General features: G+C 48.2%; 1 protein-coding gene across 4 annotated transcripts; it reads right to left on the bottom strand.

Moving 5' to 3' along the window:
• Positions 1-1,726: 1,726 nt before the first annotated feature.
• Positions 1,727-27,938, bottom strand: LOC310697214 (uncharacterized protein). Of its 4 annotated transcripts, none has more exons than XM_083483580.1 (9): positions 27,774-27,938; positions 25,602-25,618; positions 23,874-23,971; positions 20,851-21,095; positions 14,463-14,691; positions 10,779-10,972; positions 8,707-9,507; positions 5,825-6,199; positions 1,727-5,173 (listed from the first exon to the last, which is right to left on the bottom strand). In XM_083483580.1, the coding sequence occupies exons 1-9, from the start codon at positions 27,921-27,923 to the stop codon at positions 1,877-1,879; spliced, it is 5,406 nt and encodes a 1,801-aa protein (XP_083339706.1). In that variant the 5' UTR covers positions 27,924-27,938; the 3' UTR covers positions 1,727-1,876. The 4 variants fall into 4 exon arrangements, with proteins under 4 accessions (XP_083339706.1, XP_083339704.1, XP_083339703.1 ...); XM_083483578.1 differs by having other exon boundaries at positions 1,727-5,284; positions 5,393-6,199; XM_083483577.1 differs by having other exon boundaries at positions 1,727-6,199.

Below are 27,938 nucleotides of genomic sequence, written 5' to 3' on the forward strand. Positions count from 1 at the left end.
TTCCCGGGGGGCTGACAAGGTCTGTGCGTCAGTGTAGTCAGGATGTAAGATAAGACCCAGATGTGTCATGCCTGCTCCACTTTGGAACTGGCAAGGCCATTCATTAGGCGTCACGGACTGATAAAGGAGAGAGCTTTGTTTATACAGCTGTGTTCCTGTTATACATTTGCTCAAGAGCTCAAGTTAATGGTTTTTAGCTAATGCACCCTTGGAGAAGGAAAAATGGGATTTTGGGGCCCGTTTCAGATTGACTGCACAGTCAGGTTTTAGATTTGGGAAACCCATTCCTTCAGTGCAGAACTAACTTTTGAAGGAAGTGGTAGTGGTTGAACCTAAAGGGCACGCAGCCTGGTCAAAATCTGCTCCTGTTGAAACGGACAGGGGTTTACTTGGGTGGTTTAAGCCACACGTTGGCTTTGATGCTGTTTCAAGTCGTTATTAATTGCTCTACATATGTTTAGGTAGTAAAATCGAAGTTCTAGTTCCGTTTTTGTTAACCTGGTGCCCTTCAGAACCCAACCAGCACAGCTATAGTGTGCTCTCACTATTATGTTATAAGAACTACAGCAGATTATGTATACAGTGGTACCTTGGGTTAAGAACTTAATTCGTTTCAGAGGTCCGTTCTTAACCTGAAGCGGTTCTTAACCTGAAGCATGCTTTCGCTAATGGGGCCTCCCGCTGGTGCGCGATTTGCATTCCTATCCTGGGGCAAAGTTCTTAACCTGGAGCAACCACTTCCTGGTTAGCGGAGTTTGTAACCCAAAGCGTCTGTAACCCGAGGTACCACTGTACACACAAAAACACACAGGTCTCGCTTCCTGAACACAGTGCATTCCTTAGAAATCATTTGCCAGGCAAGTGTTTGTATAACGAGTCCACGATTTCCATTGATTCCTATGGCAACATTTCTAATCCATGATTCCCCCCCCACGTTTCTGTTTTTGTTTTCCCCTGAAATGGCTCCAACCAGCCAAAAAGAGACAGGACGCAGAAGCAGAGGGAAAATGTTGCCTGAAAATGTCATTCAGGAGATGGGTGTACCGGAAGAAGCATCAGTTGCAGCCGAAACAGGGAGGGCGGGGAGTTACAGCGTAAGAGCCTATCTCGTGGGGTTACGAGAATAAAATGGGGATAAGTTGTCCAGTAAGGACATAAGTGGCCCATTTAGTGGCTTGTTCTCACAGTGGCCTATAAGAAGTCCCAGAAAGAGGACTTGAGCACAAGAACATTCACCCGCCCACCCCCACCCCCGTGGTTTCCAGCGGCTGATGCTCAGAAGCGTTACTTGCGTTTGATGGCCACCCCAGGTTACTAGCCTTTTCCTCCACAAATTTTGTCTCTTCTTTTAAAGATATCAGAGCTAGTGGCTATCACTGCCTCTTCAAATAGTAGAGTTGGAAAAGGACTGTGAGGGTCATCTCGTCCAACCCACTGCGAGGCAGGAACCTCAGCTAAACCACCCATGGCCCACCTTTGAGACGGAATTCCATTTTGTGAGAGGGATTTCCTCCACCCCACCTAGCCTACAGTCTGGCCCTCTACTCCCCAGAGACTTAAAACCCACCCATCAGCACCTTCTAGCATTTGTTAGGAAATTACTCTCACAATCAAGCCACCTCTTAGGAGAAATCACAACCAGCCAGCCATGGCCATTGTCCTGTATGGCCTAGGCCCAGCAGGGGAGGGAGGGACTGCCCAAGCAAAACACATCTATGGCCAAAACGAAGTTCCAAATTGCCTCTCTTATTTTAGTGGCTGAGCCCCAGACCCGTCCCTTGGAAAACGCAGGCAAGCCTTTCGAGTGAAATCCAACCCCGTTTGCCGGCTTCATTGGGGTCAGAAGCGTGTAGCTCTGCTCTTTCGGAGTCTTGACTTATTTATCATCATCAGGGCAGCTTTTGGGGTCGTAGGCTTGCTGAATCTTCAGTATGTTATATCCTTGCATGTTCCACTGGCCGAAATGTTGGAACTCCTCCTTGGGGCTTTCGTCGTCGCAACCCTTTGGGTCATAGGCCTGTTGGATTTTGAGGATGTTCCAGCCTTCCATTTCTGGTTTGCCAGAAGGCTCGGCCTCCTCTCTGTAGTTGGAGGAGTCTTCGTCGCACCCTTTTGGGTCGTAGGCCTGTTGGATTTTGAGGATGTTCCATTCCCTCACCTCTCTTTGAGGAGGTGGGGCCACCACCACTTCTGCTTTCTCCCTGCCAGAAGGCAATTCACCGTCAGAAAACTTTGGTGTGTAAGCGTGCAGCATTTTCAGTATCTTCCAGTCCTTTGCCTCCTCTTGGCCAGAAGGCGGGACCTTCTCCTCTTTTCTAGAATGAGTTTTGTCGTTCTGCACCTTGTCATTGTCGGGTGTTCGGAACACCTTTGCCTCTTTGCCCGTGTAGGATTCATCATCGCAGCCTTTGGGGTCGTAGGTCGCCTGGATTTTCAGGATGTTCTCCACCGGCTTGCCAGAAGATTGGACCACCTCCTCCTTCCTGGAAGGTGCTTCCTCTTCACAACTTTTTGGGTCGTAAGCCTGCTGGATTTTGAGGATGTTCCGTCTGTCCATCTCCCGCTTACCAGAAGGTTCAACCTCTTCCTTATTTGTAGAAGCTCCCTCATCACAAGCTTTTGGGTCATAGGCTTGTTGAATTTTCAAAATATTCCGCTCTTTGTCCTCTTCTTGGCTGGGAGGTGGGACTTCCATCTCCTTCCTGCTGGAAGGTGATTCATCATCAGAAAATTTAGGCATATTAACTTTCAGGATTTTAAATATATCCCAGTCCTTGGCCTGCTCTTTCCCCGAAGGTGGGATCTCTGTCCTAGGAGGAGTTTTGTCATTCTCCTGCGTTCCAGAAGTCCGGAACACCTTTGCCTCTTTGCCCGTGTAGGATTCATCATCGCAGCCTTTGGGGTCGTACGTCGCCTGGATTTTCAGGATGTCCTCCACCGGCTTGCCAGAAGATTGGACCACCTCCTCCTTCCTGGAAGGTGCTTCCTCTTCACAACTTTTTGGGTCATAAGCCTGCTGGATTTTGAGGATGTTCCGTCTGTCCATCTCTTGCTTGCCCGAAGGTTGAAGTTCTTCCTTATTCGTAGAAGCTCCCTCATCACAAGCTTTTGGGTCATAGGCTTGTTGAATTTTCAATATATTCCGCTCTTTGTCCTCTTGGCTGGGAGGTGGGACTTCCATCTCCTTCCTGCTGGAAGGTGATTCATCATCAGAAAATTTAGGCATATTAACTTTCAGGACTTGAAATATATCCCAGTCATTTGCCTGCTCTTTCCCCGAAGGTGGGATCTCTGTCCTAGGAGGAGTTTTGTCATTCTCCTGTGTTCCAGAAGTCCGGAACACCTTTTCCTCCTTACCTGTATAGGATTCATCTTCGCAGCCTTTGGGGTCATAGGTCTCCTGGATTTTCAGGATGTCCTCCACCACTTTGACAGAATGTTGGACCACTTCCTCCTGCCCCTTCCTGGAAGGTGCTTCCTCATCGCAGCCTTTTGGGTCGTAAGTCTGCTGGAGTTGCAGAATGCTCCACCCCTCTGTCTCCAATTTGCCAGAAGTTTGAACCTCCTCTTCCGTATTCATAGAAGCTTCCTCGAAGCAACCTATTGGGTCATAGGCCTGTTGAATTTTCAGTATATTCCGCTCTTTGTCCTCCTCTTGGCTAGTAGGTACGCCGTCATCCTCCATCTCTTCCCATCTATCATCAGCAAATTTTGGTGTGTAAGCTTGCAGGATTTTCATTATCTTCCACTCTTTTGCTTCCTCTTTGCCAGCGGGTGGAATCTCCTCTTTCCTAGAAGGAGCTTCGTCATTCTCCACTTCCTGTGTTCCAGAAGTCCGGAACACCTTCTCCTCCTTGCCCGTATAGGATTCATCATCGCAGCCTTTGGGGTCGTAGGTCTCCTGGATTTTCAGGATGTCCTCCACTACGTGGCCAGAAAGTTGGACCGCTTCCTCTTCCTTACTGGAAGGTGTTTCCTCATCGCAGCCTTTGGGGTCATAAGTCTGCTGGAGTTTGAGAATGCTCCACCCCTCCATCTCCCACTTGTCAGATGGTTGAACCTCCTCAGTCATAGAAGCTTCCTCATCACAACCTTTTGGGTCATAGGCCTGTTGAATTTTCAGTATATTCCTCTCTTTGTCCTCCTCTTGGCTAGTAGGTGCGGCCTCCTCCTCCATCTCTTCCCATCTATCATCAGCAAATTTTGGTGTGTAAGATTGCAAGATTTTCAGTATGTTCCACTCCTTTGCCTCCTTTTTGCCAGAAGGTGGGGTCTCTTCTTTTCTAGAAGGAGTTTCGTCATCGTCCTTGACCGTATAGTATTCATCGTCACAACCCTTGGGGTCATAGGTCGCCTGGATTTTCAGGATGTCCTCCACCGGTTTGCTAGAACGTTGGACCACTTCCTCCTTGCTGAAAGGTTCTTCCTCTTCACAACCTTTTGGGTCATACGCCTGCTGGATTTTGAGGATGTTCCGTCCCTCCATCTCCCACTTCTGAGAAGGTTGAAGCTCCTCTTCCTTATTTGTAGAAGCTTCCTCATCACAATCTTTTGGGTCGTAAGCCTGCTGGATTTTGAGGATGCTCCTTCCCTCCATCTCCCGCTTGTGAGAAGGTTGAACCTCCTCTTCCTTATTTGTAGAACTTTCCTTGTCCCCACCTTTTGGCTCGTAGACCTGTTGGAGTTTCAGTGAGTTCTGCTTCTCTGTCTTCTGCTTGCCAGAAGGTTGAACCTCCTGTTCCTTATTTGAAGAAGATTCTTCAGCACCACCTTTTGGCTGGTATGACTTTTGGCTTTTCAGTGAGTTCCGCTCCTCCAACTCCTGATTGTGAGAAGACTGGACCTCCTCTTCCTTATTTGAAGAAGTTTCTTCAGCACCACCTTTTGGCTGGTATGACTTTTGGCTTTTCAGTGAGTTCCGCTCCTCCAACTCCTGATTGTGAGAAGACTGGACCTCCTCTTCCTTATTTGAAGAAGTTTCTTCAGCACCACCTTTTGGCTGGTATGACTTTTGGCTTTTCAGTGAGTTCCGCTCCTCCAACTCTTGATTGTGAGAAGACTGGACCTCCTCTTCCTTATTTGAAGAAGTTTCCTCATCACCTCCTTTTTGCTGGTATGACTTTTGGCTTTTCAACGAGTTCCGCTCCGACTCCTGATTGTGAGAAGACTGGACCTCCTCTTCCTTATTTGAGGAAGTTTCTTCAGCACCACCTTTTGGCTGGTATGACTTTTGGCTTTTCAGTGAGTTCCGCTCCTCCAACTCCTGATTGTAAGAAGACTGGACCTCCTCTTCCTTATTTGAGGAAGTTTCTTCAGCACCACCTTCTGGCTGGTATGACTTTTGGCTTTTCAACGAGTTCCGCTCCGACTCCTGATTGTGAGAAGACTGGACCTCCTCTTCCTTATTTGAAGAAGTTTCTTCATCACCTCCTTTTTGCTGGTATGACTTTTGGCTTTTCAATGAGTTCCGCTCCGACTCCTGATTGTGAGAAGACTGGACCTCCTCGTCCTTATTTGAAGAAGTTTCTTCATCACCTCCTTTTTGCTGGTATGACTTTTGGCTTTTCAATGAGTTCCGCTCCAACTTCTGACTGTGAAAAGACTGGACCGCCTCTTCCTTATTTGAAGAAGTTTCTTCATCACCTCCTTTTTGCTGGTATGACTTTTGGCTTTTCAATGAGTTCCGCTCCGACTCCTGATTGTGAGAAGACTGGACCTCCTCTTCCTTATTTGAGGAAGTTTCTTCATCACCACCTTTTTGCTGGTACGACTTTTGGCTTTTCAACGAGTTCGGCTCCAGCTCCTGATTGTGAGAAGATTGGACCTCTTCCTCTTCTTTCTCCATGAAAAGGGGAACATCCATCACCACCTCTTCCTCCTTCATGTCCGGGTTAGGCAGGTAGTCCTTCAACCGCAAGAGAGATTCGGGACTTTGCAAAGCATACTCCATCAGCTCATCCATGGAGCCCTGGGCTTCAGCCATGATCGCAAAACTCTTGTTCAAGACGTTGTCAGCCAAATCTCCAAAATTGTGGGCTGAGACGAAATCGGAGTGGAGCTCCTTTATGTGCCGGCTGGTTTGGGACAGCTTGTTCCGGAGCTCTTCTGGGATGTCTTTCAGGCTGGCCACCAGGTTCTCGTACGTGCCTTGGAGGTTCTGGGTCACGCTTCGGGACTTTGCCAATGTCTTGGCTTCTATCTGTCAGAATAGAAAGGACACTTGCTCAGATTTATAGTGCCCTGTCCACAAGGAAGCCTCCGCAAAACCAAATAGAATTCCATCTAACCCTAAGGTATCCCCCCTCATTTCACCCTGAGCTCGAAGCACCAGCTTAACAGATGCTCATGGAAGCACTTTATAATAAATAATAATAATATTTTTTTATTTATACCCCACCCTTCCCGGTTCAAAAACCGGGCTCAGGGTAGCTAACAACAAATTTAAAACAATTATAAAAGCAGCATAAAATACGGCATAAAAACACGAATAACAATAAAAATCAAAAATCAATTAGATAATTCCTAGAGCTAGCTGGCTGAATTAGTCCTATTTGGGCCAGCGAAGAGGCCAGGGGAGAATTATCTGTGGGGTCTCAGAGCGGGTGATCTTCATAAAAAGGGAGGGGGAGGGAAGAGAAGGGAAATAAAAGATTAGGCTGAATTCAAGTTAAATAAAGGCCAGGTGGACTAGCTCTGTTTCACAGCCCCGACGGAAGGAGGTTAAATCCTGCAGGGCCCTAGTCTCCTGGGACAGAGCATTCCACCAGGTCGGAGCCATCACTGAAAAGGCCCTGGCCCTGGTGGAGGATAGTCTGACTTCCTTAGGGCCCGGGACCTCTAAACTATGTTTATTCATGGACCTTAAGGTCCTCTGCGGGGCAGACCAGGAGAGGCGGTCCCGTAGATACGAGGGCCCCAAGCCACCTTGGAGAGAGTCTCCACCAAAGGAGATTATTCAAGAATCTCCCCAAATCTTTATTCTGTAGTAAAGGTAAAGGAACCCCTGACCATTAGGTCCTGTCGTGACCGACTCTGGGGTTGCGGCGCTCATCTCGCTTTACTGGCCAAGGGAGCCGGCGTACAGCTTCCGGGTTATGTGGCCAGCATGACTAAGCCACTTCTGGTGAACCAGAGCAGCACACGGAAACGCCGTTTACCTTCCCGTCGGAGCGGTACCTATTTATCTACTTTCGCTGGTGTGCTTTCGAACTGCTAGGTTGGCGGGAGCAGGGACCGAGCAACAGGAGCTCACCCATTGCGGGGATTCGAACCACCGACCTTCTGATTGGCAAGTCCTAGGCTCTGTGGTTTAACCCACAGCGCCACCCGCGTGCCTTATTCTGTAGTACCGACTACATAAAATTCAGAGCTGCTTCGTCCTCTTCCTCTTAAATGCTACGAATGCTTTAAAAAACCAAAAGCCTTCCATATCAACATGCCAGGAGTCCACAGATCTATTATGCAATCCTCTATAAGCAGCAAACCAGGACTTTTTCAGGGTGCCTCCAGTCTCAGGCTGTGTTGGGAGGGATGGCAGAGGAGGAGAAGGCAGAAGCAGCTTCATGTGTGCCCTTTTCTGTTTTGCTTCAGGCGGCAAGCGGCCTAGGACAGCCCTGGAGCAGCTTATACAGTGGTGCTTATACAGTGGTGCCTCGCAAGACGAAAAGAATCCGTTCTGTGATTCTCTTCGTCTAGCGGTTTTTCCGTCTTGCGAAGCAAGCCCATTGAAGGATTAGCGCTATTAGCGGCATTTAGCGGCTTATCTGCTGATTGGATCAGCTGATAAGCGGCTTAGCGGCTTAGAAAAAGGGGGGGAGGGGGAAAAAAACCAGCAGGAACTCGCAAGGCATTGTCGTCTTGCGAAGCAAGCCCATAGGAAATTCGTTTTGTGAAGCACCTCCAAAACGGAAAACTCTTTCGTCTAGCGAGTTTTCCGTCTTGCGAGGCATTCGTCTTGCGGGGCACCACTGTACTAAAAGAAAACTGCCTGCCCACTAAGGTCTTGTCCGTCCTCTGGAGACCTGGAGAAGGAGGCTGATAGTTCTTGAATTTTCTGGTCCAGTCCAAAGGGTCTATAAGCCCTGCAGGACCGGAGGCAGAGACTGGGCCTGAATCTGCAAAATGAGCAGCCCGAACTGGCTAGAATTAACGAAGCATTTAAATAAAATACAGTGTTCATCTTCTTTTTAAAAGAAGCAACTGAGGTCATAAAGGAATAGAAGGCAGGTTGGCATCTTAGTGAATCACAGTTTCTCAGCTGCACCATGGTTATCGCGAGAATGTGCTTTTGTTCGATCACCCCATGTTTCCCAAACTTCAAATTTAAGGTTGTTTCCCTCCCCCCGAGAATTGAAATTGGGGGCACTGTTCTTACGCCAGAAAAAGTCGATAAGTTTAGGATAAAATCCTTGGAAGTGAGCATATCTCAGTAAGAGCCGCCGCTTCTGGAAATGCCCCCAGATGGGAAGTCGGGAACAGTGACTTGCCCAGAGATGCAGCGAGTCAGCTTCTCTGTGGATGGTGCTTTGGGCTCATGGGAGATTCGAATGCGCTTCCACAACACAACAATGTGCTAAGGAGCGTGGTTTAGGTAAGGGGGTCTTCAGCAGATAATGGAATTGTAGAGTTGGAACGGACCATGAAGGTTCTCTCCAATGGCAACCCCTTGTAACAACACGGTGGCTCAGAACTTGATGAAAAGGGTACCTCGGAGGTAGGGCTGTCATTTTCATCCTCCTCGTCGCGCATTCGTAGGGTGATCTCGTCCTCCTCATCGCAACCTGGTGCCGTTAATGTGATGTTAGACACATCTCTGTAGACGGGGTCCTTCTTGCGGGGTCTGGTGGGTGCAGGCGGCATCTCAACTTTCACTGGGATGATTATCGGTGCGGGTGCCATCTCAACTTTCACCGGGATGATGATGGGCGGGGGCGGCACCTCAACGTTCACCGGGATAATTATTGCCGGTTGTGGCACCTCAACTATTTCTGGGGGGCTGATTGGTATGGGCAACACCTCGACCTCTGTGGGCGTCATCTCGACCTTTGAGCAGGTGATTCCCTCGCACTCTACGATGGTGCTGTGCGCAAGAGGCAGCCCAATTTCCTTGCGCTCGATCATGGTGCTCTGCGCAAGAGGCAGCCCGATTTCCTTGCGCTCGATCATGGTGCTCTGCGCAAGAGGCAGCCCAATTTCCTTGCGCTCGATCATGGTGCTCTGCGCAAGAGGCAGCCCGATTTCCTCGCACTCGATCATGGTGCTCTGAGCAGCAGGCAGCCCGATTTCCTCGCACTCGATCGTGGTGCTTTGCTCGCGAGGAGCCCCAGGCCCTTCTCTCCCGATCATGGTGCTCTGAGCACGAGGCGCCCCAACGTCCAGGGTGCTGAAATCTTCGTTCCCCTGGGCAGAACTCCGACGCGGGCTCGCGCTCCACTCCACGCAGATCATGCTCATCCTTTCGTTGGACGGACCAATCTCCAGTTCTGCTCTGTGCTGCACCTGATCAATCTGGAAATGGCCATGGGATGGGTAAAAAGAAGACGACAACGCAGTGAATTGGGTGGACGCACCTGTGCCCTGCAGGAGCTCTCCAGGGTACCAGATACTTGGGCCTGCTTCTGACCTGACTGAGCCCTGTGCGAGTGAGAAATGTTAGGTGGTGTTGCTGTTACACTGGTGCCTCGCAAGACGAAATTAATCCGTTCCGCGAGTCTCTTCGTCTTGCGGTTTTTTTGTCTTGCGAAGCACGGCTATTAGCGGCTTAGCGGCTATTAATGGCTTAGCGGCTTTAAAAAAAAGGAAACCAACTCGCAAGAACTCGCAAGACGTTTCGTCTTGCGAAGCAAGCCCATCGGGAAATTCGTCTTGCGGAACGACTCAAAAAACGCAAAACCCTTTCGTCTAGCGAGTTTTTCGTCTTGCGAGGCATTCGTCTTGCAGGGCACCACTGTACACGATTTCAGCCGTGGTGGCTTGTGGCCATTGGGTCTGGTTGGGCAGGAAACCCAGAAGGAGGTGGAGCCAGAGGCAATGATGTTTGGCGCCAACCAACCCTTGTTTTGTCATCTTCCTCCTCCTTGCCAAGTTCAACGAGGGCAATACTCGGACCAAGGACAAAGAAGCTTGACAGTCCCACCCCCTGGGCTGATTTTAAGTAAGAAGACTGGCTTGTGGAGGCAGGCTGAGGTTGGTAGAGCAGTGCTGCCTAATGGACCAGCCACCACTGCATCTCTTTGTAAACCCTCCCTGGTTAGATGGGATATAGGGAGCCCATGAACAAAGCTCAAATGGGGGTTGGTAAGGTAAAGGGACCCCTGACCATTAGGTCCAGTCGTGGCCAACTCTGGGGTTGCGGCACTCATCTCGCTCTATAGGCCGAGACAGCTGGCGTTTGTCTGCAGACAGCTTCCGGATCATGTGGCCAGCATGACTAAGCCACTTCTGACTAAACCAGAGCAGCGCACGGAAACGCCGTTTACCTTCCCGTTTACCTTACCTATTTATCTACTTGCACTTTGAGGTCCTTTCGAACTGCTAGGTGGGCAGGAGCAGGGACCGAGCAATGGGAGCTCACCCCGTTGCGGGGATTCAAACCACCAACCTTCCGGTCGGCAAGCCCAAGCGGCTCAGTGGTTTAGACCACAGCGCCACCCGGGTCCCTCTGAACAAGGCATTCCACACACACCCCTTCAATGGACAAGAATTGCAAAGGCACATTGATGTTGCAGGGAGAGATGGGTTGTTAAATCGGGATGGGGGGAGATAAGAGTTGGGCATACCACTTCCAACGTCTCGTGGAGCTGATTGATGCTCGCTTGGGTACTGCGTCTCGTGAAACGCAGCTTGCTCAGTGCCATCATGTAGGCCCTTTGACGGAGTTTGCTGGACAGATCGTTGATCCTCACAAGGCAGGCTTGCATCCGGTGGTCTATGGACGTATCTTCGATCTCCGCGACAGCTTTCTTCAGATTTCCTGCTCCGAGTCGGGAGTGGTGAGGGGTTTGGGGGAAAGCAGAGAGAGATTGAGGAACCAGAGCACACCTAACCACCCGCCTCACCAATCTGCACATTGCTTTAGAAAACCCACCAATTTATTCGTGTCCTGCCTTCCTTGGAAGGGTCCACGTTTCGGGACAGAAGGGGTAAGTTAGGCAAAGACTCCTTAAAGCAGCCTTTCTCAACCGGTGGGTCCCCAGATGTTGATGAACTACAACTCCCATCACCCCTAGCTAGCAAGGCCAGAGCTCAGGGATGATGGGAGTTGTAGTCCAACAACATCTGGGCACCCAGAGGTTGAGAACCGCTGCCTTAAAGCATGGGTAGGCAAACTAAGGCCCGGGGGCCAGATCTGGCCCAATCGCCCAATTTAAATCTGGCCTGCGGACAGTCCAGGAATCAGCGTATTTTTACATCAGTAGAATTGTGTGCTTTTATTTAAAATGCATCTCTGGGTTATCTGTGGGGCATAGGAATTCGTTCATTTCCAACCAAAAAAATATAGTCCGGCCCCCCACAAGGTCTGAGGGACAGTGGACTGGCCCTCTGCTGAAATAGTTTGCTGACCCCTGCCTTAAAGGGTGTAAGAGATTAATCTGGCTGGAGGTGCCCTCCAGATGTTTTCGACGAAAGCTCCCATCAGATTATGGGAATTGTTCTAAATATCTGGAAGACGGCGTCATATATTTATTTATATCCCACATTTCCCCTGATTAAAACCATACAAATAAGTACAATAAAAAGAGCAGGGCACGAGCCCTTTTGTTAAAAGCAGTCAGTCCCTGAAAACCTGTTGGAATGAGAAGGTCTCTTCACCTGCTGGCAGCAAGCAGTGAGCCAGTCTGGTTTCTCTAGGGAGGGAATTGCAAAGTCTGGCAGGAGCCACCACCGAAAAGGCCCTCTCCCGTATCCCCAACAAACATGGCTGTGAGGGTGGCGAGGCTGAGAAAAGGGCTTCCGAGGATCTCTGAAGATGGGCAGAGTCGTATGATGGAATACAATCTTTCAGGCAGCTTGGACCTAAGCCATGTAGGGCTTTTATTTGTCATGGGCCGGCACTTTGCACTGTGCCTGCAAAAAGGAGGACTGTATTGTAGCAAGGGGGAGGCGGGTGGCGCTGTGGGTTAAACCACAGAGTCTAGGACTTGCCGATCAGAAGGTCGGCGGTTTGAATCCCCGCAACGGGGTGAGCTCCCGTTGCTCGGTCCCTGCTCCTGCCAACCTAGCAGTTCAAAAGCACCTCAAAGTGCAAGTAGATAAATAGGTACCACTCCGGTGGGAAGGTAAACGGCGTTTCCGTGCGCTGCTCTGGTTCGCCAGAAGCGGCTTAGTCCTGCTGGCCATATGACCTGGAAGCTGTACGCCGGCTCCCTCGGCCAATAAAGCGAGATGAGCGCCGCAACCCCAGAGTCGGCCACGACTGGACCTAATGGTCAGGGGTCCCTTCACCTTTATTGTAGCAAGGAAGTCCTCGTCCCTACAAACAGCCCAGGCCAGCAATTTGGCTGCAGCTTTTTGAGCCAGCTGAAGTTTCTGGGCAGTGTTCAAATATGGGGATTGAACCTTGGTATAACAGCAGAGGGTGGTTCTTTTGCAGACCAGGCCTGGTCCTTTGTGTATCAACAGGGAGAGGGATACAGGGACGCTCGGGTTGCGAACGTGATCCGTGCGGGATGCACATTCGCAACGCAGCGCAGCGCATCTTCGCACACACAGGTTGCGATTCTGCGCTTATGCGCAAAGTCTGATTTAGCACTTCTACACATGCGCCGTTCCGTTACTTCCGGGTTGTGCCGGATAGACGCAACCTGAAGCGGCTGAAACCCGAGGTATGACTGTAAAAAGGTAAAGGGACCCCTGACCATTAGGTCCAGTTGTGGCCGACTCTGGGGTTGCGGCGCTCATCTCGCTATACTGGCCAAGGGAGCCGGTGTACAGCTTCCGGGTCATGTGGCCAGCATGACTAAGCCGCTTCTGGCGAACCAGAGCAGCGCACGGAAACACCGTTTACCTTCCCGCTGGAGCGGTACCTATTTATCTACTTGCACTTTGACGTGCTTTCAAACTGCAAGGTTGGCAGGAGCAGGGACCGAGCAACAGGAGCTCACCCCATCGCTGGGATTTGAACCACCGACCTTCTGATCGGCAAGTCCTAGGCTCTGTGGTTTAACCCACAGCGCCACCCACGTCCCTTAGGTATGACTGTACTTCGTTCCGAATAGTTTGCCTCCTTCGCCTGCCGCATATTTTGGACTACCAACGTCTGCACCCAGCACAGTACTTCCCCTCCAGTACTTTGGTTTCCCCAATGTGGATTTAAAGGTAGGTCGCTTGCATTTCCTGGCAAGCAACAAAAGACGTGTCCCATTCCTTTTTTTTAAAAAAAGGAAACCTCAGCCTCCAAAACTCCTAAGCCGGATGGGCGGGGTATAAATAATAATAAGATTATTTTGTAAAGTGTTTTAATACAGCATTTTGCTGGAAGCTGCCCAGAGTCGCTAGGGAAACCCAGCCAGATGGGCAGGGCATAAATAATAAATTATTAGCTGTATTAGTATTAGTATTATCGGCAACATGCTCCAACCAAGTGAGCTACTGTATTTTTCGCTCTATAAGATGCACCAGACCACAAGGCGCACCTAGTTTTTGGAAGAGGAAAACAAGAAAAAAAATATTCTGAATCTCAGAAGCCAGAACAGCAAGAGGGATCGCTGCGCAGTGAAAGCAGCAATCCCTCCTGTTGTTCTGGCTTCTGGGATAGCTGCGCAGCCTGCATTCGCTCCATAAGACGCACACACATTCCCCCTTACTTTTTAGGAGGGAAAAAGTGAGTCTTATAGAGCAAAAAATACGGTATGTCCCCCGGGAGCTGGTGGTCTCTCCCTTGTTGGAGATTTTAAGACCGAGGTCGGACGGCTGTCTGTTCAGGGATTCTTTAGCTGGGATTCCTGCGTTGGAGGGGTCCCTTCCATTTTTTTTAAATAAGGTATTTATTAAAATTTTCAGAAAGTAAAAACAGACAAAAAAGAAAAATACAAGAAAAAAATGATACAAAAAGGAAAAGAAAACAGATAAAAATGGTTAAAAAAAATAATCCAATCATCACATATATTTCATTAATTTATTTCCCAGACCTCCTCACACCTCCCTCCTCTGTATTCCAGTTCATTGTTATTCCAGCAAATCCCTCCCCTCTTTCATTTTTTTAAAAAATTAATATTTTATTAAGTTTTATCGGTAAAATAATTCAGAAAAAATACAAAAACAGAAAGATACAAAATCACAAAGAACAAAAATACAAACATTAAACAACATTAGAATACAAACATTAAGCATTAAGCATTAAACACAAAAAGTAAAAGAAAAAAGAGAAAGAAAAAAACACACACATAAAAACATATTCCAACCACCTATATGGTTCTGTGATTCAGCTGCCTTCTCTCCTGGTGTGACGCTCACATGCTTACCTATCTCTTCTTCGGTAAGAGGTAGGTAATGATCCATCAGCTCCTCTGACTTGTCGAGCAGCCTGTCGACGGTTCGCACAAACAGCTGGCATACCCTGCAGGTCATGACGTTGTGTGGTTCACATTCTCTGTTGTCGTCCTCGTCCTCGTCGTCCCTTAATTCGCTAGCCAGGGCCCTCGCTTCTTCCTCTGCCGCCGTCAAGATATTTGCTCTCATTTCTCCTAAGACCTGACGGTGAGAGAGAGTGGAGGAATTCATGCGCTGTCGATGGATTGATCATCTATTATTTCAGTGGTACCTCGGGTTAAGAACTTAATTCGTTCCGGAGGTCCGCTCTTAACCTGAAACTGTTCTTAACCTGAAGCACCGCTTTAGCTAATGGGGCCTCCTGCTGCACCACACGATTTCTGTTCTCATCCTGAAGCAAAGTTCTTAACCTGAAGCACTATTTCTGGGTTAGCGGAGTCTCTAACCTGAAGCGTATGTAACCTGAGGTACCACTGTGTGTGTGTGTGTGTGTGTGTGTGTGTGTGTGTGTGTGTGTACACACACACACACACACACACACACACATATATATGAAATTAATAATACAGTGGTACCTCGGGTTAAGAACTTAATTCGTTCCGGAGGTCCGTTCTTAACCTGAAACTGTTCTTAACCTGAAGCACCACTTTAGCTAATGGGGCCTCCTGCTGCTGCCGCGCTGCTGGAGCACGATTTCTGTTCTCATCCTGAAGCAAAATTCTTAACCCAAGGTACTATTTCTGGGTTAGCGGAGTCTGTAACCTGAAGTGTCTCTAACCAGAGGTACTGTTGGGAAACTGCCAGGGAGATAGTGCCCATCATGAGCCCCCAAGCCGGAGTTCTGGACGATCCATCGGCCTCCCGTAGACAGGCAGATCCAGCAGTTAGCGACACGAAGCCTCTGGAAATTCCTAGCCACATTCCAGGGCTGGGTGTACACTGTTTATCAGCAGAAACACAGCCAAAAGCTTGCACCGCAGAAGAGCATAATTTACAGACTTTATTAGCGTTTAACAGAACAAGAGAAAACGTGACCGTTCTGTGTCAGCATCTTCGGCCAACTGAAAACGAAAGGAATATCAGAACGAAAACATCCTGTGATCAGGACATGCGCAGACTCTGTTGCTTACAAAGCCTGCTCCCTTTAAGGTGGAACGGAAATATCCTAACATCCTCCCCCTTTCCGTGTAACCTGTTGTACCTGTGGTTCACCCAATTGCAACTTTTGTACATAAACCTTTAGTTGTTCTCTGTTAACAACCTTAGACAACAGATCAGCAGGAATTTCATTTCCTGCCATGTAGGACACCTGAATCAGTCCTTTCTGGATACACTCTCTTGCACGATGTAGCTTAATCTGCAAGTACTTGGTTCTCTGCTTGCAACTCTCGGAGTTCAGCAAAGCCAAACAAGATCTATTGTCTTGATACACTTGTACAGGACATTTCACAGACACCCTGATGTCCTTAAACAGTTGCATCAACCATTCACAATCCATGAGTGAAAATGACAGAGCATTGAGTTCTGCTTCACAGGAACTTAGGCTCACTGTTGTTTGCTTCTTGCACAACCAGTCAAACAGGCAGTGGTTGTACATGTAGCACACACCAGAAGTGCTTGTACCATCCGTGGTGTCACTTCCAAAACTTGCATCAGCAAAGATTTCAAGACCTCCAGTCTTCTGACTGGTGAACCTCAGCCTGTAGTGCATAGTCCCTTTCAAATAGCGGGCTATGCGCTTCAGAGCTTTCCAATCCTGAACCGTAGGATTGTTGGCATGTCTGCTAAGCAGATTACAGCTTACAGCTATGTCAGGTCTTGAACATCTGGCAATGAAATTCAGCTTGCCTAGAATGCATCTGTATAGCGTTGTGTCAGAAAACGCTTCAGCAGTACTGTCTACCTGGTAACCTGTCACCATCGGTGTGTCTGCTGGGTTTGCATCAACCAAATTCAACCTGGTTAATACATCAGCAATTTTCTGTGTTTGGTGTACCAGAAAATTACCTGCTTGGTCTCTCTCCACCTGCAGAGAAAGATAGTTGGATACCTCACCAAGATCCTTCATGTCAAAGTGCTCCTTCAGTTGAGCTAGGGTGCTTTGGTAAAAAGCCTGATTCTTCCAAAACATCAGAAGATCATCAACAAAACATAAACAATACAGTTTGTTTTGCCCCTCCTCCTTGACAAACACACATGGATCAGCTTTGCCCTGGCGAAAACCTAGAGAAAGCAATGTCTCAGTGAGTTTTGTGTTCCAACACCTGGCACTCTGCTTGAGACCATATAAGGATTTCCGCAGTTTACAGACCATTCCCTTCTGTATCTGCATCCCATCAGGTGGAAGCATGAACAGCTCCTCCCCCAAAATCCCGTACAAAAAAGCTGTATTAATGTCGTGGTGGGAAACATGCAGTTTCTCCTCCGCAGCGACCTTGAGCATCAGCCGAATGCTCTCATATTTGACTGTGGGTGAGTAGGTCTCGTGGTAATCCTGTCCTGGTACCTGTGAAAAACCTCTGGCAACCAATCTGGCTTTGTGTCTGACTACCTTGCCATTCTGGTCTGTCTTGGCCTTGAAGACCCATTTGCTGCCAACCAGTCTCATTCCTGGGACTACCGGTACCAATTCCCAAGTTTGGTTCCTGTTCAAGGAATCAACTTCAGCCTTCATGGCATTAAGCCAAGGCTCAGCATCTTTAGAGGTCAACTCCTGAACCTCTTTGAAGCTTGAAGGTTCCCATACCTTCTCTGAGCTACTAAGAACAGCAGTTGCTGTCTTAGCAAACTCATCAGCATACCTCTTTGGAGGTCTGCCCTTGGTCGCCCTTTCAGATCTGCGTACTAGACGCAAGTCTTCTGGACTCATCTCCTCTTTCTTAGGAGAAAAGTGACCAATGGTGAACAGTGGTTCTTCCAGTTCATTGTCAGACGCATCAGATGGTCTGACTGAGGCCTTTGCGCTCTGGTAGTCTGCTGTGTCATCACTCTCACTGACATCAGCAGCAGCGCCGCCCACTGAACTGGAATCCGAACTCTGATCATCATCATCCTCATCCTCATCATCATCAGCTTTCTCATCTTTAGCTGCTTGCTTGACATCACCTTCATCCTCCTCTGGGTAACTCTGGAAAATTCCCACATTTTCCCCCCACTTAGGATTGTACTCAACACTCCTTGTGAACTTTATGGACTTAGAGTCAGTCATCCACACCCTGTATGCACCTTTCTCGTACCCCATGAACAAACCATGTGCCCCACGCTTCCCAAGCTTGTTGGTTTGTTGTGTGCGTACCCACATGTCAGAACCAAAAATTCTCATGTGTTTGGTGTTGGGTTTCTTGCCAAACATCTTCTCATAGGGGGTACAACCAATGGGTGATGACAATCTGCGATTAACGGTATAAACCAAATTCCCCAGAGCTTCCCCCCAAAACTTATCAGGGAGATTGGCATCATGCAACAAGGTTTTGATTCCTTGCAGCAATGTTTGATTTGCTCTCTCCGCAAGCCCATTCATCCATGGCGATCTGGGCGTTGACATGTCATGCTGGATTCCCTTCTCAGTCAGGAAAGCTTCAAACTGCTGAGAAGTAAACTCCCCGCCCCGATCAGTAAACAAACAAGAAATACGTTTACCGTGCACATTCTCCAACCAAGCACAGAATGCCTTAAACTTTGGAAACGCTTGCGATTTCTGTTCGAGCAAATACACATGAATGTACCTAGAAAAAGAATCAATCAGAATCATGAAGTACCTTGCTCCTCCTATAGAGGGCGCAAGTGGCCCAACCAGGTCCGCATGCACTAGCTGGTAGGGCTTGGAAGCCTGCCTGCTAGACTCCTTGCCTTTTGGAGCAACCTTCACTTTGTTCTCTGCACAAGATACACATTTCATGTGAAATTTACAAGGTTTGATGTTCAAACCTTCAACCACCTCTGGCATCTTGGCCAGTGCCTTCCAAGAGAGGTGACAAAATCTTCGATGTGCATCATGAATGCAACCTGCATGAAGAATTTTGTTAGTTTGTGCAACACAACAAGAATCAGCATTAGATACAACAGCAGTGTCCTCATAAGTTATATGGAACAAACCATCCATAAACTTTGCATGCAAATAGTCCTCTTTGCCTTTACTGATGACACAGACGCTCCTCTTGAAGGAAATCTGAAAACCACGCCCAGTAAGCTGTGGGACGCTCAACAAGTTGCTCGCCGCTCCTGGAACATAAAGTACTCCGCTGATGGTTGTGTGCAAACTTGCAAGTTTCACAGTCCCTTCTCCTGCAATTTGCAACGTCCTTCCATCAGCCAGGTGGATCTCACCCTCCTGAGGCTTGAAGGAGATAAAGAGATGCCGATCCTTCGAAACGTGGCGGGACGCACCTGAATCCACAATAAACCTGCCTTTGGCTGTTGGAGCAGTCTTTACAGCAAGCAAACCCTTGTTTTCCAGCGGCTTGGGCTTTTGCAGCTTGCCCCCCTGCTGCTCCTGGCCAGCAGACGTGCCTTTAGCCTTTGGTGAAGCTGTGCCAGCAAGCAAAACCTTGCTTTCCACTGACGTGGGCTTTTGCAGCTCGCCCCCCTGCTTCTGGCCATCTGCAGACGTGCCTTTAGCCTTTGGTGAAGCTGTGCCAGTAAACAACGCTTTGTTTTTCCCTTGCGCGGGCTCTTCACCCTCCCTCTGCTCCTGGCCATCTGCAGGTGTCTGCCTGTGGCTCTGTTTACCTTTGCCTTTCCGGCCTCTGCAAAGGCGATGGCCTTGGTTCCCACGAGAACCAGAGCTCTCAGCTGCCGACTCCTTGGCTCCCCCTGGAGGCTGGAATGCTGCCTGGGATGACGTGACGGTCAGCTCCCCCTGCAGCTTGCAACCGGTGCCCTCAGCATCCCTGCACTCAAACGCATTCTGGGAAACAGCTAGGACCTCCGGTGCAGTCAAACTCTGGGCTGGGATTTTTGCTTTGTGAGCTTTTTTTAAAGCAGACCACATTGCACGTGCAGTGGTGTTGCCAGCCAGCGTCTTAATTTCCTCAAGAGATACGGATAGGACTATTATGTCAATCGCTTTCGAATTCTGGCCTTTCCATTTCTCTGTCAGAGGAACTGGAGGGGCTTCAGAAACAACATGCCACACCCCAAACTGACGCAGCAAACTCTCACACCATTTTGCCCAGGGTTCATAATTCTGCCCATGTAACTTAAGGGACTGGGCATCTCCATCAGCTTGAAAAAGCTCCATTCCAGCTTTTACTTTAGCCGCGAGTCTATTTTAAGTTGAAAGACTCCTTATCTTGGCAGCCATTAATCACGAAGCCTTTCTGGCTCGGCTCCCAGGCCAATTAATCTGCCTTGCCGGAGATCAAAGAAAAGCGTCCCTTCTTTCTTTCGCTTTTCCCACAACATACCTCAAACGCAGTCTGTTGCAGCTTTGCTCTCCTGTAGGTGCCGTGAATCTGGGCCCGAAACCTTTGTTGTTGGGAAACTGCCAGGGAGATAGTGCCCATCATGAGCCCCCAAGCCGGAGTTCTGGACGATCCATCGGCCTCCCGTAGACAGGCAGATCCAGCAGTTAGCGACACGAAGCCTCTGGAAATTCCTAGCCACATTCCAGGGCTGGGTGTACACTGTTTATCAGCAGAAACACAGCCAAAAGCTTGCACCGCAGAAGAGCATAATTTACAGACTTTATTAGCGTTTAACAGAACAAGAGAAAACGTGACCGTTCTGTGTCAGCATCTTCGGCCAACTGAAAACGAAAGGAATATCAGAACGAAAACATCCTGTGATCAGGACATGCGCAGACTCTGTTGCTTACAAAGCCTGCTCCCTTTAAGGTGGAACGGAAATATCCTAACAGGTACCAGTGTATTATTATTATTTATTTCATTTCTATACCACTTTATATTTTTAAGGAAAACCTCAAAGCGGTTTAAGGTAAAGGTACCCCTGACTGTTAGGTCTAGTCGCGGACGACTCGGGGGTTGCAGCGCTCATCTCGCTTTACTGGCCGAGGGAGCCGACGTTTGTCCACAGATAGTTTTTCCGGGTCATGTGGCCAGCATGACTAAGCCGCTTCTGGCGAACCAGAGCAGCGCACGGAAACGCCATTTACCTTCCCACCGGAGCAGTACCTATTGATCTACTTGCACTTTGCCGTGCTTTCGAACTGCTAGGTTGGCAGGAGCAGGGACCGAGCAACGGGAGCTCACCCCGTCGCGGGGATTCAAACCGCCGACCTTCTGATCGGCAAGCCCTACTCAGTGGTTTAACCCACAGCGCCACCCGCGTCCCCTACCCAGGGGAGAAAAGGCACCGCAGGATTTGGCTCCTTGGCGCAAGTGTCCTTTGGGGTCAACGCACCGACTCTATTGCGAAATTGGGTTCTTCCAACAGGTTGTTTCGGAACACCCCCTCCAGAGAAGGAGGGGGGTTAGGCGGATGTACGTGCTCTGTCAGATCTGTCTCCGAAATGAGGTCCGTTACTACTTCTGGGATGATGAAGGACACTTCTGGAGATGGTTCATCGGTATTCCATCCTTCATCCACCCCCTCGACAAACTCTTCCAGTTCCTCATCTCTGCTTCTGCTTCTGGAAGGTGAGAGAACTGGGGGAGAGAGGAATCTAGGGTTTAGTTGCCTGAGCACATGTGAGACTTAACTACTGAACAATTATTTTAGTTTTAGTTTTAAGTTTAGGTTTAGGTTTAAGTTTAGGTTTAGGTTTAGGTTTTAGTTTAGGTTAGGTTTAGGTTTAGGTTTAGGCTTAGGTTTAGGTTTAGGTTTTAGTTTAGCTTAGCTTAGCTTAGCTTAGCTTAGCTTAGCTTAGCTTAGCTTAGTTTAGCTTAGCTTAGCTTAGCTTAGCTTAGCTTAGTTTAGCTTAGCTTAGTTTAGCTTAGTTTAGCTTAGCTTAGCTTAGCTTAGGCTGGATCACCCCCAGACTCTCTGGGGCAAAAGTTGTGTGCCTTAAATAGGTCAAGAGATAACACCAAACAAGGATTTTCTCAAAAATGGGAAATGTTTAAGAGATACAAAAAAAAAATAACAGCGACTTATTATCTGTGGTAGTGTTTGAATGACCCTTGTGTACAGTACATAAAACATTAAGAAATAGAGGAAAATGAGTATGCTAGGTTGTAAGAAAGTATTAGAAAGTATATTAAATGTAAGGTAATAATTATAAGTACATTCAAAATCACAAATGTCAGCTATATCGGGAAACAGTGGGAAGTCTATATTTATTTTACTTCAGCTTCTTGTTGTTGTTTAGTTTTATGTACCATTATGTGATTTTAGCTTAGCTGCTATCTAAGTGGAATTAGAAGGTCAAATTAACATTCTAAGTTAAACTAATTTAAGAATATATATTATGTGTATGTGTGAAGTTAAATCTATAATGACATTAATGAATTCCAATAAAGAATTTTTTCATTAAAAAAAAATAAAATTAAATGTATGGTGTAAGCACCACCCCTGTTAATGTCGAAAGGCATTTGAAAAGCAAGGAAAGGCAAGGAATTTGGTGGCCAGGAGGCTTTCCACACTTGTTAGATCCCGTGGGAATGTTAAGGATCATAGGAAAGGATATATTGAATAAGTATTATCTGCTAGCGAGTGATGTAGCAGAGCAGATTCTCCTCAATATAGCTGGAAGCGAGTTTGCTGATTCCTTTGAATCTCTTAGTTAAGATTATTTCCTGCTGTCCCTTTTAAAAGCTAAGGGGACCCCTGACCGTTGGGTCCAGTCGTGGCCGACTCTGGGGTTGCGCACTCATCTCGCTCTATAGGCCGAGGGAGCCGACGTACAGCTTCCGGGTCATGTGGCCAGCAGGACTAAGCCGCTTCTGGCGAACCAGAGCAGCGCACGGAAACGCTGTTTACCTTCCCGCCGGAGTGGTACCTATTTATCTACTTGAACTTTGAGGTGCTTTTGAACTGCTAGAGCTGGGACTGAGCAATGGGAGCTCACCCCATCATGGGGATTCGAACCACCAACCTTCTGATCGGCAAGTCCTAGGCTCAGTGGTTTAACCCACAGCGCCACCCGTGTCCCTGGTGTCCCCTTTAATCCATCCTAAAAGAATAAAGACACGAGAATCTTTTTGATTAAGATTTACTCTCAGTTCACGATTTGATCCCTGAAAGGCATGCCATACTTGGTAGTTACATAAAGAAACCGTGCGGCTTATGTCCTGTCTGCCAGGGTACCTGAGAATGGTCACTGATTGCATTACCTGGCCAGCCTGGGCCATTCTTTTTGAGATGGTAAATACTTAGTTTTTGAATCCTACTCTGTTCATACACAAAATATGTCCCAAGACAGGATTTGTAGGTGGGGGGAAAACTTCTGGGAAAGCTTTCTCCAAGATATTTTGTTCTGCAGAGGAAATATTGGGGATAATTAAGAGACAAGATGGCTTAAGGATTGCTCTCCTGTACTATTTCAGACACGTGGTTTATACCTTGTGCGCTTATGAACATTTATTTCATATTTGACACCTTAGAATTCTTATAACATGGGTCTCATTAAAAACCTGACAGTACCAAACTATCGAAGGCTTTTCACCAAAGCCAGACTAAACGTCTTTCCTTCTGCAGTGTTGGCTGGCAGGTTGAGAGGAGTTCCCTACCAGGACAGACTTTGCTCGTGTGCTCAAGACAGCGATCCCATAAAACATATTTTGCTGCACTGTGCAAAATATGAGCAAGCCAGGGCTGAACACATACTATCCCTGCTGGTACCTTTCCCAGGAAAATCAGAGTCAGGTTCCTATTGGAAGACCGGACAAATGCTAGAACATTAGCAGTGGCAAAGTTTTTATCGGTGGTTGCAAGAACCAATGATCCCTATATTCTGAACAAAATGCTTCTTTAACCTGGAGGTAGGCTATATGAATTGTATATTGCTTTGCAACGATTTCTTGGGTCTCTGGACCGTAATAAAGATTGTTGTTGTTGTAACAGGGGTCTCAGTTAGGGATGGAGGAAGAATTAGGACTTCATGTGCATTTAAAAGGCAAATGTGCCCAGTTTGCACTTCCCCCCAAAAATATGAAAACTGAAACACAGGCATCTTCCAAAATCCTCAAGTCTCCAATTTTTGCAAAGCTCTTCACCAAAGTAATCCACAGAGTTCTTGTTATATATTCAGTGCTCTGTGTTTGCCTGAGCTTGAGTCTGGACTAAGGATTCTGAGCTCCTGATTCGAGACATGGTGTCCAATCACAGAACATTTCAGGATTTGGGCCTCTGCCATTGGCCCTTGAGCTCTGAGCCGTGATTCGCAGCTTGGAAGTGTAGACAGCCAATCACGTTGGGAGTGGGAGTGGCCCAAGCTTTCAGGAATGTATATAAATAGCTGCTTTGCCCCTGTTCCCCTTACTCACACTGTTCCTCCTCCTCCTCTTGGTCCAGATTGAAGATGCTGGACTCCTCATCCCTTAAGGACACCGAGTCTGAACCGAGGCTGTCCGTCTCTCTCTCGCTAAGCTAACCAACACAAGGAACGGATCTGTTAGGACGTGTCTGCACAGTGCATTTCATAGAATCATAGAATCCTAGAGTTGGAAGAGACCACAAGGGCCATCGAGTCCAACTCCCTGCCAAGCAGGAAACACCATCAGTGCACTCCTGACATATGGTTGTCAAGCCTCTGCTTAAAGACCTCCAAAGGAGGAGACTCCACCACACTCCTTGGCAGCAAATTCCACTGTTGAACAGCTCTTACTGTCAGGAAGTTCTTCCTAATGTTTAGGTGGAATCTTCTTTCTTGTAGCTTGGATCCATTGCTCCGTGTCCGCTTCTCTGGAGCAGCAGAAAACAACCTTTCTCCCTCCTCTAGGTGACATCCTTTTATATATTTGAACATGGCTATCATATCACCCCTTAACCTCCTCTTCTCCAGGCTAAACACGCCCAGCTCCCTTAGCCATTCCTCATAAGGCATCGTTTCCAGGCCTTTGACCATTTTGGTTGCCCTCCTCTGGACACGTTCCAGTTTGTCAGTGTCCTTCTTGAACTGGGGTGCCCAGAACTGGACACAGTACTCCAGGTGAGGTCTGACCAGAGCAGAATACAGTGGCACTATTACTTCCCTTGATCTAGATGCTAAGATTTCAAAGTGGTTTTGGGACTCTTTGCCCATCGTGGTTCCCAAGCAAGGACAAATCAACTCTTATATAAACAACTGAGCAATTTCCATTGTGCAGATGTGATTTCCAGTGTCTACGTCTGCACAGACGCAATTTTTAGCATCTGCACATGTGCAGACGCGACTTCCGGCACCGCGGAAGCGAGTCCCCATGCAGCGCGCGGAGACTCGCTGAGCGGGCGGCTCGTGGGCAGATTAAACAACCCCCGTGGGCTGCTTGTGGCCCATCGACTTTAGGCTGCCTACCTCTGTTCTTGGAAATGGACAATTCTACATCTGGGGCAAACTGCTTGCATGAGAGAGATGTGAATTACAAGGCAGGCAACCGAAGCCACCTTGTCCTAAATTTAAGGCAGGAGTTCCCCCTCTCTTGTCATAAACCACTTGAAAAGAGCTGAGAATGTAAAAAGCTGTTTAGGGGGGGGTTTCCCCCACCCCAGCTTGTTGCAACAATTGTAATGCACTGTGCAATTTTTTAAATTGCATTTTTATTGCGTCTTTTATTTTATTCCATTACAGTCATAACTTGGCTATCTGTTCGACTTCCGGAACCGTTCGAAAACCAAGACGTGGCTTCCGATTGGCTGCAGGAACGTCCTGCAGCCAATCGGAAGCCGTGCTGGATGTTTGGCTTCCGAAAATCATTCGAAAACCGGAACGCTCACTTCCAGTTTTTGATCGTTTGGGAGCCGAAACGTACAAGTTCCAGGGTGTTCGACAACCAAGGGACGACTGTACAATATAAATTCCATGTAACCCTACGGAGTTCAAATTCCCGATGTTCTCCACAGGAGCACTGTGGGCCACACAAATGAAACTCGCAGGTCCATAGGCTGGTTTAGGAAGCCCTGATCTATGGCATGCAATGCTTAGCTGTGATAAAAGAAAAGCACTTGGGGCCTCTGAGCATGGACAGAGTTCTTATCTGCCGTTGCATTTTTTCTCTGCTGTGCCCCCAAAGTACCTGGTCTCTGTCTCGCACTGCCATCCGTTGGTTGTCATCCAGGGTGGGATTTCCAGAGAGGGCGAAAGGGAAACGAAATTATTATTTATTCATTCATTCATGTCTAAAGATCGCAGGGCAGTTTACAGCCATAGAAGCACAAAATGAAAACACAAAATTCCCAACATAGAAACCAAAGACCCGTTAACCTCCACCCCACAAACACGTTTAAAAGGACACAGATTGGTAGGCTGGGGTGGAAGAGGGAAGTTTTCACCAGGTACCTAAAGATAACAGAGGGAAGATGCTCTCAGACAAGCCTCCCTGGGAGAGAATCCCAAAAACGGGGAGCCACCACAAAAAAGGCCCTGTTCTCGCTTTGCCACACTCTGGACCTCTCACGGAAGAGGCCAATAAAGGGCCTTAGATGATGAATACAGAGCTACTCAGTTTATATGGGGAGAGAGAGGCGATCCTTGAGGTATTGCGGTCCTGAGCCATTTAAGGCTTTATAGGTCAAAACCAGCACTTTGAATTGGGCCCGGAAATTAATCAGCAAGCAGAACAATCAGGCCGGGATTGGTGTAATATGCTCAACACGTCTTGCCCCCGTGAGAAACCTGGAATTCTGCACAAGCTGAATTATTATTATTATTATTATTTATTTATTATTATTTATACCCCACCTATCTGGCTGAGTTTCTCCAGCCACTCTGGGTGGCTTCCAAACTGCCTTCAGCCCTACATAGAGTAGGAGAGTAGACCAAACAAGCTGCAAGCTGCAGGAAGCCATCTTCAAATATCTCAAGGGCTGTCATGTGGACCAGGTGCGCAGCCTGGGAGTCATTTTGGTCCATGGAAGCGCAGGTTAATTCTGTGTCCAGGGCAGCTGTTTACCAGCTCCATCTGGTACGCAGGCTGAGACCCTCCCTGCCCGCAGACTGTCTCGCCAGAGTGGTGCATGCTCTGGTTATCTCCCGCTTGGACTACTGCAATGCGCTGTACGTGGGGCTACCTTTCAAGGTGACCCGGAAACTGCAATTAATCCAGAATGCGGCAGCTAGACTGGGGACTAGGAGCGGCCGCTGGGACCACATAACACCGGTCCTGAGAGATCTGCATTGGCTCCCAGGACATTTCTGAGCACAATTCAAAGTGTTGGTGCTGACCTTTAAAGCCCTAAACGGCCCGGAGTACCTGAAGGAGCGTCTCCATCCCCATTGTTCAGCCTGCACACTGAGGTCCAGCTCCGAGGGCCTTCTGTGAGCAGTGAGGTTACAGGGAACCAGGCAGAGGGCCTTCTCGGTGGTGGCGCCTGCCCTGTGGAACGCCCTCCCAGCAGATGTCAAGGCAATAAGCAACTATTTTACTTTTAAAAGACAACTGAAGGCGGCCCTGTTTAGGGAAGCTTTTAATGTTTGACGTTTTAACGTGTTTTTAATATTCGGTTGGGAGCCGCCCAGAGTGGTTGGGGAAACCCAGCCAGATGGGCGGGGTGTAAATAATAAATTATTATTATTATTATTATTATTATTATTATTATTATTGCCGGAGAGAGGAGAGGGCTCTTGCTGGTCTACCCACAAGCATTTGGTGGGAGAACATGATGTTGATCTAGATGGGCAAATGACCTGATCCAGCAGGTGATCTCCTCTACGGGACTCTGGTTCTATGTTCTTATGAGCTACCATGGACCAATGGTCTGCCTCTGTATGTTCTTAGCACCGTAAGCAAAAGTCTGAAGAACGTATGAACAGGCTGGCTGCACCCTGTTCCCGCAAGGAACAGTGGGAAGCCCGCAAGCTTATAATGTAGAAGAAGAAGAGTCTGGATTTGATATCCCGCTTTATCACTACCCAAAGGAGTCTCAAAGCGGCTCACATTCTCCTTTCCCTTCCTCCCCCACAACAAACACTCTGCGAGGTGAGTGGGGCTGAGAGACTTCAGAGAAGTGTGACTGGCCCAAGGTCACCCAGCAGCTGCAGGTGGAGGAGCGGGGAAGCGAACCCAGTTCACCAGATTACGAGTCCACTGCTCTTAACCACTACACCACGCTGGCTCTCTGGTATTATAATGTATGGTACGGAGGCAACACGTCGATGGGCGAATGTTGCACTGCAGATGTCCTTCCGATCCCAAAGCAACAATGCAAAATAGGGCCGCCCCGATCTCTCGCGCTCTCCTAACACTCACCCTTAGCCATGGTCTCCGGTCTCTGGCCTGGCAGGGTGGGCTAAATAGAGCCCAGGGTTCATGGCAGCATCTTCCTTCGTTCCATGGGATCTTGGGGCCCAGGATACTCCCAGAATTCCATGCAGCTGTTGTCAAGCTGGGTGATGTCATAGATGGTTGGCGTTG

The sequence above is a fragment of the Podarcis liolepis genome (genome assembly GCF_965112155.1).
Source record: "Podarcis liolepis genome assembly, chromosome: 18".
Classification (NCBI taxonomy): domain Eukaryota; kingdom Metazoa; phylum Chordata; class Lepidosauria; order Squamata; family Lacertidae; genus Podarcis; species Podarcis liolepis.

What these genes read in the sequence shown, in the direction of transcription:
- LOC310697214 (XM_083483577.1), bottom strand. Translation starts at nt 27,923, where the DNA reads ATGACATCACCCAGCTTGACAACAGCTGCATGGAATTCTGGGAGTATC. An exon ending in TCTTACCGAAGAAGAGATAG is followed by an intron (nt 10,973 to 14,462) that starts GTAAGCATGTGA and finishes GACTCGGAGCAG; the next exon opens with GAAATCTGAAGAAAGCTGTC. An exon ending in TCCACGAGACGTTGGAAGTG is followed by an intron (nt 9,508 to 10,778) that starts GTATGCCCAACT and finishes GGCCATTTCCAG; the next exon opens with ATTGATCAGGTGCAGCACAG.